We start from the raw sequence: 18,410 nt of genomic DNA on the forward strand, positions 1-18,410 counted from the left end.
GAGTTTCCATGGCAATATATACTATGGGTTTTCTTCCTCCAATTGTTCTCTCCCTGCACTACCCTCTTGTCTCAATATGTCTTCCACACTGCTGTCAATATTATTTCCAAAATACAAACCTGACCTTGTTCTTCCCTTTCACTGCCTTCAAGGTGAGTTCTGACTCCTAAACATGGCTTACAAGAGCCTTTGCCATCTAGTCCCTTCTCTGTCTCCAGTTTGTTTCCCACTATTCCTCATCTGAAATAATCCGAACCGGCAACAGTCAACTATTTGCAGCTGTTGGGGGGTGCATCATGCAGTTTTATGGCTCCTTGCTTTGGCAGCTACCTGGAATACCCTCATCCTTGCCATTACATTCTTACATGCTGGGGTACACAAGTACCTTACACTGTTTTCTATCATCATATTTGTAGCATTGTACCTCAGTCTTGGTAAACTGTGAACTCCTCATAGACAATAGTCAAGTCTCACTTGCTTCTGAAATTACACTGTCAACCACAAAGTGCAGCTTAGTAAGGGATCAGTAAGCGTTTATAAAAGAATTAATGCATTAATATTAATAGAACCCAGGAGGAAATTCACAAAGGATCAGGACTTGTGTAATATGGAAAGCGTAGAAAGTAGTCTCACCCTGGCAAGAGAGAAAATGTACATGGTGGCGCCTTCTTAGTTGAACTTGACTTAGGTAAACATTGACATGCTGAATCAGTGGGTCTTAATCCTCACTGTAATCATAGTTACCTGGATACTTTTTAAAAAGGTCCTATTCCCAGAAATTATGTTTTAATTTTTCTAGACTAGAGCCCAGGCTTTGGTATTTTTAAAAAACAACTGAGAGATTTTAATATGCAGCCAAAATTAAGAATAACTGCTCTAGATAGAGGTAGAAATTGCAGTGTATAGAAGTTTGGTTTTTTTAAGGTAAAGCTATTTACACATAGAGGATTCCATTTATCCACACAAAGATGTCTCAGTGCTGATTTAGGCTGACTATACATTTCTAGACAGATTTAATCATGCCCACTAAGCCCTGTTATGTTCCCATATCTACTTTGCAAGTTTGTACATGGTTCCTGATCGATTTTGTTATCATAGGAACAAAGGCACTTGTATCTTTTCACTGGAAGCTTGTTGGTAGATATTAGCTAGGATTCCAACCCAGAAAGAGACAAACTTAAAGCAGTTTTTTTTTTTTTAAATCTAAACTATTGCTAAATGTTTAATGTTATGGTCAAAGTCTTTGCTTGTGAAGTAAACAAGAAAGTTTTTGAACATGTGATGCAATGTGGTTTCAGGAATACAAAACCTTGGACTCTGAATTCAGGTCCCTCTAGTTTAATTTACAAATTAGGGTAAGAAAGGATATAAAGTCATCCAGAATTTTAAATACAAAGACCTATGTTTCTTTTGAAACAAATATTGTTATGCATTCTTCCACCTAATTGTCTGTATGTCTATGTCTTCCTGATCATGATGGATAAAATGTAACGTACTAAGTGTGACATTAAATCCAAGGATTGCCAGTCTTTACTGGTGAGCATAAACCTCAACAATACAAAACAGCCACTTGATTTGCCAAAATTCCTTAGATTTTTTTTCCTTAACAGTTTTTCCATTTGCTCTGCCAAATGAAACTTCGGTAGTAAGTTTAGATGTGTCTTTAAAATGTCATGTTACATCAATTATTGGCTAGCTCCTCAGTTATTATCTCAGGTTAGTTTGGGGAGTGTGCGTTGAAGGACATGGAGAGGAACATAGATCAGTGTAACAGATCGACCATATGATGCTAAAGTTACACGGAACAGTGTATCACTAACTGAAAGATGAAAATAATTGAATGGTACAATCGCATTTCATTTCCCCTAAAGGCTTTTCATTAGACCCATGTGTGTTTTTGGAAGAGTTCTGGGAACATCTTGTACTTCTCAGACATGTTCAAGTGGCATAGCACTCAGGACTAATAATAGTCATAATTTATTAATTGTGTAGATTCCCATCCATTATCTTAGTATTTAATTGTACAAACAAGGGAAACTGTTACCAGCCAAAGAGTAAAAATAAAAGTTATAAACACAAGCACACGTGACTCTCCACAAAATCCACAAAAGCTGTCAAACTAAGCTTGTTTTAGTTGTTTCTTTGTTTTTCTCTTACTATTATTTTGTATCATTTTTCAGAGTTCAGCAGCTGGCAAGAAGGAGTGAAGTGTCAATGATGAGAGAGAGTAAGAGAGGGGCAAACTGAAAACTGAGAAAAGTCTATACATGGCATTGATTTTTAGGGGGAATGCAAGTAAAATCTGGGGCATCATGGGATTCAGTTTAAGAGTAGTATCTCATTTAAAGTACCCGCAAGGAAACCACAAAAAGGGCACACATTCTTTTTTATTTCTTTTTTAGTTATATTTTTTAATGATTTTAATTTCATTTCTTTTTTATTTTATTAATATTTTCTTCTTTCTTTTTTATTTATTTTTTATTTACAGAGAAAGGAAATAGACAATTGATTTTAATTCAAACATACAGAAAAGTTGCAAGCGTAGAACGAAAAACTTCCTTATAACCGGAAACCCTTATTCACGTTTCACCAAATATCCCTTCCGGCTCTTATAGCAAAAGGGTCCCTTTACGTCTCCATTTCTCATGTCTCCCAAATTCGTTCAGTCTTTCCTTGCCTTTCATGGCTTTTGCCTTCTTGAAAATTACAGGGCAGTCATTTTTGCATAGCATCCTTCAAATTGGGTGCATGCAATGCTTTCTTGTGACACAACCAGGTTTTTAATGTTTTGAGCAGGAATATAGCAGACGTGATGCTGCGTTTTTCTCATTGCATCTTATGGGGGAGGGCACACATGCCAATTTGTCCCATTAATGGTGATATTTTGATTACTTAATTAAGATGGTGTCTTCCAGGTTCTTCCCCTATAAATTCCTTTTTTCCCTTTGTAATAATTATTTTAAGTGGAGACACATTCAAGCCCGTATGAACATCCCATTTCTTATCTTACTTGCACCCTCTAGTTTTAGCATCTATTGATACTTCTTCAAGAATTCAATATTTCTACGGTGATTTCCAAATTGCAATTTTCCAATTCAAGCATTCCCCCTACATTCATTACTTGGCATTCTACTGTAAGGAAGACTTTTCTTATCTCCCCATATATTTGTTAATTCATTTATTGCTATCAATGTGGACTCATTGATTTCTATTTTATTCAATGGATTATAACCCATTACTGTTATTACTTATTTTGACACACAAATTATTCCATATTTGGCCAATGAGAATCCTTTTAAATGGCTTTTCTGTCCTTTTGATATGTTCCTATCATTCTCTGATATTACTAGAGTCATTTTTCACGACATAATATTCTAGGCTTACCTTGTCCCTGCCCCACTCCAAGAATCAGTCAATTTTCCAAGAAGCCCTGGTGCCTTTCAGTGGTGAGCTGTATTTAGACACCAAGATCTAGGCACTCTGTGTGCTCATTGCTACTGTGTATGCTTCCAGGCTATCCTGGTGGACAGAGTCAGGATTTATACGTAAGTACAAGCATACATACATACACATGTTCACATACCATTATATCTCTCCATATTTCTGTATCTGTCTACCTATATGCAAAATTTGTACTATCTCCATTTCCAACCCAGTACCATAGGGATCATGTGACCTTTCTTTCTTTCCACATTGTTACATCTCTTCATTAGTGATAAACCTGAGTCCCATTATCCTTTTTTTTTTTTTTTTTTTTGAGACAGAGTCTCACTTTGTTGCTCATGCTAGAGTGAGTGCCATGGAGTCAGCCTAGCTCACAGCAACCTCAAACTCCTAGGCTCGAGCAATCCTTCTGCCTCAGCCTCCTCGGTAGCTGGGACTACAGGCATGCACCACCATGCCCGGCTGATTTTTTCTATATATATTAGTTGGCCAATTAATTTCTTTCTATTTATAGTAGAGACAGGGTCTTGCTCTTGCTCAGGCTGGTTTTGAATTCCTGACTTCAAGCAACCCGCCCACCTCGGCCTCCCAGAGTGTTAGGATTACAGGCATGAGCCACTGCGCCCAGCCGCCCCATTATCCTTTAATATGTTTGCTTGTTTGTTCAATTCCTCATATGTAACTAATCTTGTGCACACTGCCGGGCTGCCAGCCTCAAACCGATCACCATGACTGCTCCATTTGGGTCTTCCTCGTGACTTTTGGACTGAAGAAGGAAGGAAGGAAGGAAGGAAGGAAGGAAGGAAGGAAGGAAGGAAGGAAGGAAGGAAGGAAGGAGGGAAGGAGGGAAGGAGGGAAGGAGGGAAGGAGGGAAGGAGGGAAGGAGGGAGGGAGGGAGGGAGGGAAGGAGGGAAGCCAGGAAGGCAGGCAGGCAGGCAGGCAGGCACCGTTTTTCAATTGAGGTATAATTAAATACAGGCACAGATCTTAAACGTTTAGTTTGATGAGTGTTGAAAGTTGCATGTACCCGAGTAACAACCACCTAAAATCAAATATAAAATATCCCTGTCCCTCTAGAAAGTTTCCACATGCAAGGGAGTACATCCATCAGCACACATCACTAAAACCCCTCTCCCCACCCTCTCTTCTCAATGGTGATCACTCAGTTTGCAGCTGCTGCCCAAAATACTCTCTTCTCAATTTTAACCTTTTTCCCCCCTCATATTTTCTTTTCCTGACACCCAACCTATTTGGTTTCTCTCTCTCTCTTTCCCCATAAACCTCAGATCTTGTTATATAGAACAACTTGGCTACTCTTTAAAAAAAATTTTTTTTCTCACTTTTTCTCAAGTGCCTCCTGCAAAGAACGTGGTCCCTCTCAACTTCATTAGTTTTCTTTCTTCTCCATCCATCAAGGGAATTCTCCACAATAAAGCAGAATCTGGTAGTTGTCCAGCCAGCAAGAATCCTTCGCCTTAGAAGGAATAAAGGAGAAGGACCACCATTATTTTACATTAGTGGCAGTACACTTTTCTTCTTATCATGGAACACAATGTTCACTAGGAGCATCGTTTAAGAATCATGGCCTGACGTGAAGATATCTCAAGCCGATGTGTCCCAAGGAACTTTAGACCTGTGGATGTAAACCAAGACCACCCAAATGAGAACAAGCATATAAATAAATACGAGGATATTTATTCAGAGCCCGCTATAGCAAAGGAGTCTGCTGTCATCACTTGTGTTTGGCAGAAACTCAAAATCAGGCAGAGGAGTAGGAAAGCTTTATAATAGGAAAAAGAGAAGGCTTCAAGTACACCCTGATTTATTTTTGGTGTGGGAAGATGGAGGGAGGCTAACTAGAAGTGGAGCATCCACGTGATTGGTTAGAGAAACATGTTTGGCTTTCTCTGATTGGTCCTAAGTTGGGCCAATTGCTACTGAGGTTGTGGTTTGGCTTCCTAGATCCGTTGCTACAGAGTTTGTGGGTCAGAGTTCTATGATATTTTCATATGTGGCCTGGCCATTGTCCATTTGTGTATTCAGTCTCTTAGAGAAAATGACCTATGAGAGAAGTATGGAATCAAGGATGGTCTCCTCTGAACCCTCCCGAGCAATATCATGAGTGTTGTCTCATTCTCTCTTCCTACTTAACTTCTCTTCTTCACTGAGTGTCAACCTTTCATTTTACATCAACTTTCCAATTTCTGAACAGATACAGAAATCTGTCTAGATCCAAGATGTATTAAAAATGGATGAGCAGGACTTTGACATGAGAGAAGGCTGAGAATTCAAGGACAGCTCTAAGGTCCTAACTGGAGCTGCCAGAGGATCTTGTTAATAGAGGAAAGGGACATTGGGAAGAAATAGTCATTTTGTGAGAGAAGATGTTGAGCTAAGGTTGTTTTTGTTTTTGTTTTTTTTGAGACAAGGTCTTGCCCTAATGCCCAGCCTGGAGTGCAGTGGCATCATCATAGCTCACTGAAACCTCAAATTCCTGGGCTCAAGCAATCTTCCTGCCTCAACCTTTCAAGTAAGTAGCTGGGACTACAGGCACATGCCACTGCACCTGGCTAATTAAAAAAATTTTTTTTTGTAGAGACAAAGTCTGGCTACATTGCCCAGGCTGGTCTTGAACCCCTGGCTTCAAACAATTCTCCAGTTTCCGCCTCTCAAAGTGCTAGGATTATAGGCATGAGCCACTGAGCCCAGCCACTGAGCTATGTTTTTAGGGCAGTAAATTTGTAGGTGCCTTCTTGAAGACGTTCTTTAGAATCATACATCTGAAAACATAATTTTAGAGATGTGGAGACTGAGACAGAAAGTAGGTGATTGTTCTAAACTTTATGACACGACTGTGGGTTGAAACAGGAGCTTCAACTTTGTGGTGTTCCATCTTTAACATACACAATATAAAAGATTGGAGAAGGAGAGGTGTAGGCAATCCGGAAATCACCAAGATTCTGTCAGAGGCAATAATGGAGTGTTTTGTGCCATTAACAAAAATGCCATGAAGACAGAAACCATCTCCCCAAAATTTCACAACAGACCTACAAAAGAGTAAATGATTAAAGAATGTAGGTCTCAGAGTTCTTTTCAAATCATGATACTTTATCTTTTATTTACAAAGATAAAAGTACACCAAAAAAATGGTTAATGTTTAAGCACTTTTATGTTTGCATCTCTTTTTAGTAGAGGAAAACCACTTTGGTAGTGCCAGTGGGAATCATCCACAATGATTTCTCCAGCGCTCATCTTGTTCTTGAGTTTTCTCTGCCATGCTGCTATTGCAGGACGGAGTAAGTATTTTTTGCTTTTGAAGAAATAATTGATATATCCAACCCCTTCATATATGTCAGGGGTCTATAATGATAACTTTAGATTGTCTTTCGAGTGGACGCTGGAAACACTAGATTGGTGCCTCTTCTTTAATATGGCCATGCTTAAAGCTCCTCTATAAGACGTTTAGCTGACTTAAGTCTCAGTGTACTGACCTGTAAAATGGTCACAATCATAGTACTTACCTCAAATAGTTGTTGAGGAGATTAGATGAGATATTGCATATGAAGTATTGGTATAGAACCTGGTATACTTGTTATTGGTAGCATTACATATTGTCATTTATGTGCTAGCTGAACTTAAAAATGCAAATAGAGTGTTCTTAACCGTCTGCTTTGTACTCTATTTCAGCCTGTCCCAGGCCAGATGATTTACCGTTTTCCACAGTTGTTCCATTAAAAACGTCCTATGAGCCAGGGGAGCAGATAGTGTACTCCTGCCAGCCAGGCTATGTGTCCCGGGGTGGGATGAGACGGTTTACCTGCCCTCTCACAGGGATGTGGCCCATCAACACTCTGAAATGTACACGTAAGTCAGCACCTTCTCTCACATTCTCTCCCCTCATTGGGATCCTGGACGTTTCGAGGAGATGACCTACCTTATTGTGCCCAGAGTGTCGAAGGCCGGAGAGGCTGCAGAGTGGAGAGCTGGGGAGAAATGAGAGGCACGGGAGGGGGTTCTCCACGGACGCTGAGAATAAGGGCAATTGGTGCTACTTAGAGAAGAGGAGAAGATCACAGCCTGGGATTAGGGGAGGCTGAGAAAAGAGAACTGGCATGATAAAAGGAGAGCAAAACACTACAGAAGTTAAAAGAGCAGTGGAGGAGAACATTATGTTAAGAGAAATAAGCCAAGCACAGAAGGACAAATCTTGCATGTTCTTACTCACATGTGGGAGCTAAATATTAAAAATACTCGATCTCATGGAGACAGAGAGTAAAATGATGGTTATCAGAGGCTGGGAAGGGGAGGGGGGAATAAAGTGGGGATGGTTAATGGGTGCAAAAATATAGTTGGATAGATAGAATGAACAATACTTGATAGCACAGCAAAGTGACTGTAATCAACAATAAGTCAGGGTATACTTTTCAAATAACGAAAAGACTGGAATTGGATCGTTCATAACACAAAGAAATGATAAATGCCTGAGGTGATGGATATCCCAATGACCCTGATTTGATTAAATCACATTGTATACCTGTAACAAAACATCACACTACAAAGTTATACAATTATTATATACCGATAATAACTAAAAATTTTAAAAAATTAAATAAAAAAATAGAAAAGAATGGTGGAGACACTCTGAAATATAAACTGATGCCAAAGAGATACTTGGAAAAACAAATCTTGGGGAATCCTATTTTTGACTTTGCCTCAAATGAAAGCAGAGTGAAACAAATATAAACTTCGTTTAAATTATATGTATGTTATAATTATATTTATAATAACATATAAATAAATATATTACATTAATAATATAATGCAAAACATATATATATGTCACTATGGCATTATTGTAAATGGTTGCTTTATTTATTCCTTAGAACACGATTCTATGAGATCATGCTAGCCTTATTTTTTACAGTTAATTGAACAATCAACGAGATTGTGTTTCTGGCGATTATATGTAGAAGTTAAGCAGTAAAAATAGGTACATGGACTTATCTGAGCTCTGATTATTTTGGTTATATAGACATGACCTTTGTCAAAATTATATATGGTCATACAAGTTGATTTTAATTTTTTTAATTTAAAAAGACTAAACATAATTTTTAATAAAAAATTATAACATCCTTAGAAACATATTTCTTTTAATCAGACATAACTCTGGAACACTGTTTCATTTTTTGTTATTTTCCATGTTTCTATTTTTGCCTCATTGCAGAGATTATGTACAATTTTGTATTTTTCTATTTTTATCAGCGTATCATAAAAATTGACTATACCTCCATAATCTTCATAATTTATATTTTATTGGCTACATAATAATTCAATTGTTGATTTACCATGGTTAATTAAAACAGTCCTCTTATAGTGAACACTTAGATTGTCCAGATTGTATTATTAACAGTAATAGTGTAATGAACGCCTTGGGACATATATCATTCATCTTATTTTGAATTGCTTTCTTAGAACTGTTATTAGTGGAGTGATTGGATCAAAGGATGGAAATGAGTTTATACTTTTTAATTTTAATTAAAAATTTCATAAATAGAAATTTGCTTTCTTTTTAAATCTTTAAATCACAGCCAGAGTCTGCCCTTTTGCTGGAATCTTAGAAAATGGAGCAGTACGCTATACAACTTTTGAATATCCCAATGCAATCAGTTTTACTTGTAACCATGGGTAAGTAAACCACTACTAAACAGCTGTCAGAGGAGGTATCTGTGCCCTTCCTTTAAATGTCAAGACCGGTCCATATTTTGTTTCTAGTCTTTAGGTTGGACTTGCTGAATACAAATCAATTTTAGTCCTGCTTTTAATGTATTCTACAGTGGTGTCGCAGGTGGAGTAAGAAGTGGAGAATACAACAAATCATGAATTATGAAGTCACCATTATATCTAATTTTTCAGTTCCTGATTAATTACTTATCTGAGGAGGTACATTGAATTGATCGAAGCTGGATGATAATTCTTTATAATCTCTGGGCCAAATCTTGGCATGGGGTTATTTAGAAATAAGACTTGAACTTTAGTTATGTGGCTAATCTGACTGGCCAACTTGGCAGTCTCTAGAAGAGTAAGCTGGAAGGGCGATGACGTAGAGCACAGGTTACGTAACGCAGGACAGCAGCCATGGGAAGAAACCACTCGTGGCTAATCTGCCTCATGAGCAAAACCACCCCTCTGACTTTGTCAGTAGCACATCGGCTATTCATTAGGGCAGATTTTTACTGAAGATTTTTGTTTGGGATTGGAGATTAAGAAATACTGCGTGTGGGCCGGGAGTGGTGGCTCACGCCTGTAATCCTAGCTCTCTGGGAGGCCGAGGCGGGTGGATTGCTCGAGGTCAGGAGTTCGAAACCAGCCTGAGCAAGAGTGAGACCCGTCTCTAGTATAAATAGAAAGAAATTAATTGGTCAACTAATATATATAGAAAAAATTAGCCGGGCATGATGGCGCATGCCGGTAGTCCCAGCTACTTGGGAGGCTGAGGCAGAAGGATTGCTTGAGCCCAGGAGTTTGAGGTTGCTGTGAGCTAGGCTGACGCCACGGCACTCACTCTAGCCTAGGCAACAAAGCGAGACTCTGTCTCAAAAAAAAAAAAAAGAAATACTGCGTGTGAAAGAGAAATACAGTCCTCTAAAATACAGTCATCTGAAACAGCAATTTATGTGTGGGTCTAGTAACAAATGTCCTTGAAAGACCTTCAAGGATAGAATGTGACATTTTCGTTGCAAGTAGATTGCATTTGTTTTACACATGCATGTCAGTGGGCTCTAAGAAAATGAATAGTAGATATTACTCTCTTTGATTCACTTTTGTTATCCTGAAAAAGAGACAGTTCTTTGTTTTATGCAGTTAACTTGGCCAACTAGTTGGAGATGGGGGATTTAGGAGTATGGTGTCTGCAGTCACCACTTACAGAACGCTCTAGTGATTCACTTGCAGCGTTGGCTAGGGGATTCCTTGGGCCCTAAGTGAGTGTTAAGATCTTCAGGAAAAACTGGGTATGGAGGTGTGTGCCTATAGTCCCAGCTACTTGGGAGGCTGGGGCAGGAGGATCACTTGAGACTAGGAGTCTGAGGCCAGTCTGGGCAACATAGTAAGACTCTGTCTCTAAAATAAACAAACAAACCAAAACACCTCAAGAAAACTGCATTATAAGTTGGAAAGGAAGTCAACAGTATTAATATGAAGCAATACTCAATAGAAAAGACATTCGAGATGCTAGTGATGGATTATTTTACTGCTTGATAGATTACATTTTCCTTTTGTAGGTTTTATCTGAATGGAACTAAATCTGTTACGTGCACTGAGGAAGGAAAATGGAGTCAGGAGCTTCCTGTCTGTGCTCGTGAGTCTATGGGTCCCAGTTATGGGAATAGTTTGCCCAGAACCTTCCTGGTTTTTAGCACTGAAAGTCCTATACCCTGGAAACTGCTCAGCCCCAGAAGTCCCTCAGTCCTGGCTCAATGAGATGGTTGTTCACCCTTATGGAGAATGTTCATCAAGTTTGTCTTTAGGGTTTTTTTTTTTTTTTTTTTCTGGAAGGAGTATATTCAAAAGCATCAACTATTTTCATAGACATGATGGTTCTTTCTTTTTCCAGCCATAACCTGCCCTCCACCACCTGTACCTAATTTTGCAACACTTAGTGTCTATAAGCCATCACTTGGAAACAACTCCCTCTATAGGGACACAGCAGTCTTTGAATGTTTGCCACATCATGTGATGTTTGGAAATGACACAGTTACCTGCACTGCATATGGAAATTGGACTGCATTACCAGAATGCAGGGGTAAGTGCAATGATAAGACAAAGTCATTATAGTAGTGTAGAATCTCGTTTTTGTAAAGTATTGAAAAGTCCAAGTATTGCGGAGTATATCCACTTACCTCGTGCAACAAATGTTTATTGGTCATGTGTGTGCCAGGCAGTGTGCTAGGCACTAAGGATACTAGATGAATGAGACTTGGCTTCTGACCTGAGGGAATTATATATAAGGCAGTTATCTGTCTGGAGCTTCCTAGGAAAGCTTCCCAGTGGCAGTGACCCTTGAAATGGGCCTTGGGGGAAGAGTGGAGTATGAGGGGAAGACACGCCACACAAGGGTACAGCAGGTGCTAAGTCAGGGAGGCATGAAAGGGCAGGATGTTTCCATGGACAGCTGAATGTTCCAGTGAGGCTGGTGAAGAGATTAAGCCTGGATTAAACTGGGGAGTCCTAGGAGATGAAGGTAAAAACTGTGTTGCAATCCGATTGTCCTAAGTCTTTATGACCTTCACCTAAATTTAAGAATCACAGAAATATTTGATTTAAAAAATTATAAAAATTATTTCTCCTTTAGCTTGATCTGTCATTACTCTTTGAATTTGTCAGTTGCAAAACAAGTAGACACATTATAGAATTTATCATGCACACAGAAGATATTCCAAGGACTGTTAACTTCTTCAATGGTAGATATTACATATATGTATTAAATGATTCAAAACATAAGTGATTTTTAGCCTGGGGAAACTACCAATAGTAACTAGCATCTTTTGGGGCACTTAACTATGGGCCAGGCACCAGTCACCTGCTACATAGTGTCATCTGATTTAATTCTCCCAAGTCCTAAGCAGTAAATTCTCTTTATCAACCCTTCACCCAGATGTATCAATTGTTGATATGCTGTGACATTTTCTTCCTCTCTCTTTCTCCATAGATAGATCCTTTTTTTGGTGAATCATCCGAAGTTGTATATGTCATGACACTTACCCAGAAATACTTTGGCATAATGTACTAAGAACAAGGACATTCTGTATTATTACTGTACCTAAGCCATTTAATGTTTTGAATTATTAACAATAATAATTTAAACAATTATAATAGTATAAACAATTAACAATATATCATGCAACATTTATTTCAGATCCAAATTTTTCCAATTGACCCAGAAGTGTCCTTTATACGTGTGTTTTGTTTTATGAAGGATCTAATCAAGAATCATTTTTATTTAGTTGTCATGTCTCTTTAGTCTTCAATAATTAAGATAAACCCCTTACCTTTTTTGTTGTCTTTCATTGACATTTTTGTACAGTACAGGGTAGTGGTTTTATACAATGTTTCATAATTTGAATTTGGTTGATTACTTACTCATAATTAGATTCAGGTTAAATATTTTTGTTAGGAATACATTCCATGGCAGGGGATTGTGGCTCACACCTGTAATCCTAGCCCTTTGGGAGGTCGAGGCAGGAGGATCACTTGAGGCCAGGGGTTTGAGATTGCAATGAGCTATGGTGATGCCACTGCATTGTAGCCTGAGCAACAGAACAAGATTCTGTCTCAAAAAAAAAAAAAAAAAAAAAAAAAGATACATTCTGTCACATCAGGAGGCACTTATCTCTTCCTGGTAAAGGCATCTCTTTTCCTTTGCAATTATTAAGCAGCCTGTGGGTGGTACTTTGAAACCACATGAATATCCACTCTCTAGCAGCCATTGTAGAATCCACTGACTCTATCAATTATGACATTGGCAGCTGCGAAATAGTGACTTTCCGGTTTTCCTTTCACATCTACTTGCTGGCTTTCCTCTATACAGAAGAGCTTCCTCTCCATCCACTATGGTTTTTTAGCATTTCTGTAGATGCATGGATTCTTTTTTATTCATTGTGTGGCAGAACCAAAATTGAGCCAAGCAGTTCAACTCTGGAGGTCTTAACTACTTCATTAAAGTACTTCCTAGTAATCTGAGCACTCTGGGAGGCCGAGGCGGGAGGATTGCTCGAGGCCAGGAGTTCAAAACCAGCCTGAGCAAGCGCAAGACCTCGTCTCTACTATAAATAGAAAGAAATTAATTGGCCAACTAATACATATAGAAAAAATCAGCCAGGCATGGTGGTGCATGCCTGTAGTCCCAGCTAATCGGGAGGCTGAGGCAGGAGGATTGCTTGAGCCCAGGAGTTTGAGGTTGCTGTGAGCTAGGCTGATGCCACGGCACTCACTCTAGCCTGGGTAACAAAGCCAGACTCTGTCTCAAAAAAAAAAAAAGTGCTTCCTAAGAACATTGTGCTGCTGGCCGCAGCCTTGCTTTCTTGTATTGTGGTAGATAAGGGCATGGGTTTGGGGCTCTACTGATTAGGCTCTTAAGGAGGCCAGGAAGCAGCACCGTGTTTCTCTGACGTATTTCATGCTGGCTTCTTGCGTAGTCGGAAGACAATAATAACAATTAGGTTTACTATTTTAAAACCAAAGAATGGTATGCTAAGTGTGCATAGGGGAGCACAGCTTTTGTGCTTTAATTTCATGGTTTGTTGATTGCGAGAGACAGTCTTTGTTTTTCTTCTTTCAAACCCAACATCTTAAACTGTGTGGAGATGAAATTATCAATATATAACACCTTATGATTATATGTGAAAGCCCAAAGAATTTAGTAGACTATCATTAATTTACTTTCAAAGTGTTGTTCTTCATAAATGTCCAGAGTGCCATAAGTATAAGAGAAGGGGGATGGAATTAAGCAGAAGGTACATAGAAATTACATTCAGTCACAGGAACACCCAGTGATTCAATGGTATGGTGGAGACAAGAATGTAACCATTCCATAATGGTTGGCCAGTACTACTATTTATTATTAATATGTCTTATTGAATAAACTTTTTAGAAGTAAAATGCCCATTCCCGGCAAGACCAGACAATGGATTTGTGAACTATCCTGCAAAACAAGCACTTTATTACAAGGACAAAGCCACATATGGTTGCCATGAAACATATGCCCTGGATGGCCCAGAAGAAGTAGAATGCACCAAACAGGGGAACTGGTCTGCACATCCAAGTTGTAAAGGTATGGAAACGTAGATGAGGCCCCATAAGGTCTCTGAATTTACCCAGTGGATCACCTCTACTTGCCGTTTTCTTATTCCAATCACTTTCTACTTGTTGCTCAGACATGTTCCATAGCTACTGGCATGTGAAAGACTTTAGGACTCAGATGTACATGGAGAAGCCTCATGCTTAGGAAGCTTCCTTGATATTAAACTACATGAAATAAGCAGATCCTTCATAAGCATTGATAACATTGTATAATAGAAGATCAAGTGGGCTTTCTATATTTGCTTTGAAGTCTTTGTCTATTATCAGCATCCTAATTTTGCTTTGTCTAGCCAAGGCTCTTCTTTTTTGCAAAAACCAACCACAGATTTGAGCTAGTTCAAGCAAATGGGGGATTATTATAAAAAGGCAATAGGCAATCACAGGGGCACTGAAGATAATGAAATGAAATGCAACTCCTGAGGATTGGAACTGAAAGTCAGAAACTATTGCTATTCTCTCCATATCTCAATGGCCTCTCCCATCTCTGTGTCTTTCTGTTTACTCATCTTGAACATGGCTTGACTCTACCAGGACTTCTCAGCTAAAGGATTTGTCACCAGTTGGCATCTTTTCCCTGAGATGCTGGCTCCTTTTGAGTTAGGTGTCTGCCCTTAATCCATAAGTGTCATGCTTATGCAAAGAACAACAACCTAGCATTGTAACTGGGCTCAGGTTGCTATGGGCTAGATGGTTTAAGTAGAGAGGCATCTTAGGTTGGAGTCTCCTAGGAGCAGAGCCTAAGACAGGGATTTGAGTACAACTCATTTATGGAGTGAGTGTCTCAGGAGAAAGAGAGTGAGACAGGTAGGATAGGGTAGGGCCTTGGTTCTCAAACTTCACTCTGCATCAGTGTTACCTGGAGGACTTGTTTAAGCACAAGATTTTGGTGCTTCGCCCTTAGAGTTTCTGATTCAGTAGATCTGGGATGGGACTGAGAATTTGCATTTCTGCCAAGTTCCCAGGAGATGCTGCTGCTGCTGACCCAGGGACTATGTTTTGAAGAAGGTTGTGGTCTCGGCTTGAGTCCAGCTTCTGTTTGATCCTACTGGGAGCTTTGGAGCATGAATTCTACCCTGGAATTAATTCCACCAAGAGGCAAGGGGAACTGCTTTTTATATCCCCTTGTCAGTCAGTCACTGGCTATGAGCTGCTCTCCCTTCCCTGACCCTGGGGGTCGCGGTGGGGGTGGTTTGCATAACTTCTTGGGAGAGGTGGCTTCCTTTTGGCTGAAGGCAATTGTTCAGAGAAAGGAGCATTTGTGAGCTCATGGTGGCTAGCTCATGGACGGCTACTGCAGCTCAGTAAGTGGGCTCTGAGTCGGGCAGTGCCGGCTGACATGAATGCAATATCTGGTAGGAGTTCTTTTTCACCAAAGCTGAGAATCTGATGCTTCTGTTCTGACCTTATGTGGCTACTGCAGGGGAAGAAAAGGACATCTTGGAAGCCATGAGTTACGGTTCTATTGGTAGAGAACTGCTATTGGCCATCACATTGACACCACCACGTGCATCCTTGCACTCTTCTCATCTTGATCAATTTATCTATGTGTACACATCTACTGGTTCAAATGCTATATTCTCTTTAAGAAAGATTTACTGAACTCTTAAGTCTTGACTGCAAATATCTTTCAGCATCTGCAAATTTCAATATCTGCAAATTTCTTTCAGCATCTTGTAAATTACCTGTTAAAAAAGCCACTGTGATATACCAAGGAGAGAGAGTAAAGCTGCAGGAAAAATTTAAGAATGGAATGCTGCATGGTGACAAAGTTTCTTTCTTCTGCAAAAATAAGGAAAAAAAGTGTAGCTATACAGAGGATGCTCAGTGTATAGATGGCACCATTGAAATCCCCAAATGCTTCAAGGGTAAGTCTATGATACATTAGAACTTCTAGCTAGGACTCCCCCTTGGCCTCACCATAATCAGCACTTTTGTTATATAATGATGGTCAGAAACCCTATCATTTTGGCCATTGGATTTTTAAAAAGAGGAGTGATAGGGAGAAAAAAACAGATGAGGCAGTGAGCTGTGTATAGTGTCTGTATTTGCATTTTCCTTTCTAATTCTTTTCCTTAAAACTCAGAGTTATGATTTTACTCAATGGTTGTTGAGGTGAATTATGCCACCTTGTATAATTCCAAGTTAAGCTTGAATAATAACACTGAACTGAATAATAAAATAATAAAAATACTTACTACTTCTTTGTCCCAAACTATAAAGAACTCACCCCAAATCACAAGGCAACCCATGGTAATAGTAATTGGTCTAAAGATCATCCATCATTTTTTCCCTTCCTTCAGCAATTCCTAGAGTTTGAAAAGTGTCTATTAAAGCAAAGTATTCATTAGAGCAGAATATTTTAAGGAAGCTGATACTATGTTTGCGTGAAATAAAAGAATGTATAATGGTCAGCATTTAGAACTGCTAACCTTTTACGATTTCAGGTTTAGGGTTTAAATGTCTTTGTTGCTGCTATGAGGGAAGAACTAGCCAGAGGCTGAAGCTCTGGTTGGGTCTAGGTTTAGAAATGCTCCAAAAATGTTGACGACCCTGTATCAACAGCTTGGAGACGATATTGGGGGCAGATAAAGCTAAGAAAAGAGGGTTCTGAGAACTGTCCGGTTAAAGGAAGAGAAGGGAATGACAACTGATTAATAATAACCACTTCATGGGATTGGTTTGATTACTATAAATATTAGAAATATGCCTGACATGAAGTGCTGAACCAATGACATCATCATTTTTAACTACAAACAGTTAGAAATGCACTAGATAAATTGTTATTGTTCAAAAGATAGCAGAGCCCTGGTAAGATGTTTAGTATAAAAATTGACAAAAGTACAATAAGCCTCATACAAATCAGTAGAAAAAATATTAGAAGAGGGTAATTTTTTTAAAAATCAGAGCTTTGTTGATGTATTTCTTCAGGCTATTCTCTCTTAAGGCCTTCAGACAGAGGCAGCACTGTCAGTGCATTGGAGAATAAATAAGGGCTCATCTAGTTTTTTTAATTTTTAAATCTTGACTGTCAGACTTGTGGAGAACCTTTTGTTTTTTTCTCTTGGAGATAAGTGTCTTAGCATTTCCTTTATCTTGTCTGCCATCACTTAAACCTCCCACTAAATGGTTTCATTCATATAATTAAATGTACTCTATACATTTGTAAAATGTATTTGATTTGGCTTAGCTATTTAACAAATTTAAGAAGTGATTGTTTGTCTTAGAATGCTTATCTTTTTCTCTCCCAACAGAACACAGTACTTTGGCTTTCTGGAAAACCGATGCATCAGATGTAAAGCCATGCTAAATGTGGTTTTCGGATTCAAAATTAAATGTCTTGTTTGTTCAAGGAACCTAATGGAAGTGGAAAAATAAAGTTACTGAATTTATTGCCTCAGTCATTGCAGCCTTACTGCTTATAGTAGCTTACTTCTGGTTATGTTATCTGGTTAAAACACACAAATATTTGGAACATCATAAGGGCCACATCAATGGCTGTGAAATGAAAAGTGTAAACAATTATCCGGGAAACCCCAGTTCCCCTCTGCCTAATTCTACTCTCAACACTTCCACCTAAAACCCCTGCAACATAATATTTTTCATAGAATGGCCCACAGACCCCCACATCAGCATTACTCATCTATTTATTACAAAGAAAAAAATGCTTTGTCTCAGAATTGCATAGATGTGTTTATGACAAAGTTCTCAGATAGATAGTTCTTGTGCAGCCTTAAGTTTGAGAAGTATCGCCATACAGAAATAAGCATGGTCGAGAGAACTGGATTTGGACCCTTGGGTTTCTGTAATGTTAAAAAAAAATCTTTCCTTACCCACCAGGATCCCATCGTCCATTATTGACATTGCTCATTTGCATTTATTCAACTCCCTTGCCCTTCTCTCCTTCTATAGTACTTGCTGTCCAAACTCACCCCAGACTCCCCTGTGCCTGCACTGGAGCAACTGACTTCTGCTGGACAAAAAAAAAAAGGAGCTTACAACCATTAGGATCCACTTTAAATTCATAAATGCAAACCTTACATAGACCCTGAGCTCTGCCCAGCAATCCCACCATCCAGCTCTAGTTTGTTTGCTCCGTTACCCTCCACAGT

At 39.0% G+C, this 18,410-nt stretch overlaps 1 protein-coding gene across 1 annotated transcript; it reads left to right on the forward strand.

Moving 5' to 3' along the window:
* Positions 1 to 6,627: 6,627 nt before the first annotated feature.
* On the forward strand, positions 6,628 to 17,698 carry APOH (apolipoprotein H). Its single transcript, XM_012747487.3, has 8 exons — positions 6,628 to 6,740; positions 7,132 to 7,308; positions 9,033 to 9,129; positions 10,725 to 10,801; positions 11,057 to 11,245; positions 14,093 to 14,272; positions 15,969 to 16,166; positions 17,553 to 17,698. The coding sequence occupies exons 1-8, from the start codon at positions 6,677 to 6,679 to the stop codon at positions 17,606 to 17,608; spliced, it is 1,038 nt and encodes a 345-aa protein (XP_012602941.2). The 5' UTR covers positions 6,628 to 6,676; the 3' UTR covers positions 17,609 to 17,698.
* Positions 17,699 to 18,410: the final 712 nt, after the last annotated feature.

Source organism: Microcebus murinus, chromosome 18, assembly GCF_040939455.1.
Source record: "Microcebus murinus isolate Inina chromosome 18, M.murinus_Inina_mat1.0, whole genome shotgun sequence".
In the NCBI taxonomy this organism is placed as follows: Eukaryota; Metazoa; Chordata; class Mammalia; order Primates; family Cheirogaleidae; genus Microcebus; species Microcebus murinus.

What these genes read in the sequence shown, in the direction of transcription:
- APOH (XM_012747487.3), top strand. Translation starts at nt 6,677, where the DNA reads ATGATTTCTCCAGCGCTCATCTTGTTCTTGAGTTTTCTCTGCCATGCT. An exon ending in TGCACATCCAAGTTGTAAAG is followed by an intron (nt 14,273 to 15,968) that starts GTATGGAAACGT and finishes AATTTCTTTCAG; the next exon opens with CATCTTGTAAATTACCTGTT. An exon ending in AATCCCCAAATGCTTCAAGG is followed by an intron (nt 16,167 to 17,552) that starts GTAAGTCTATGA and finishes CTCTCCCAACAG; the next exon opens with AACACAGTACTTTGGCTTTC.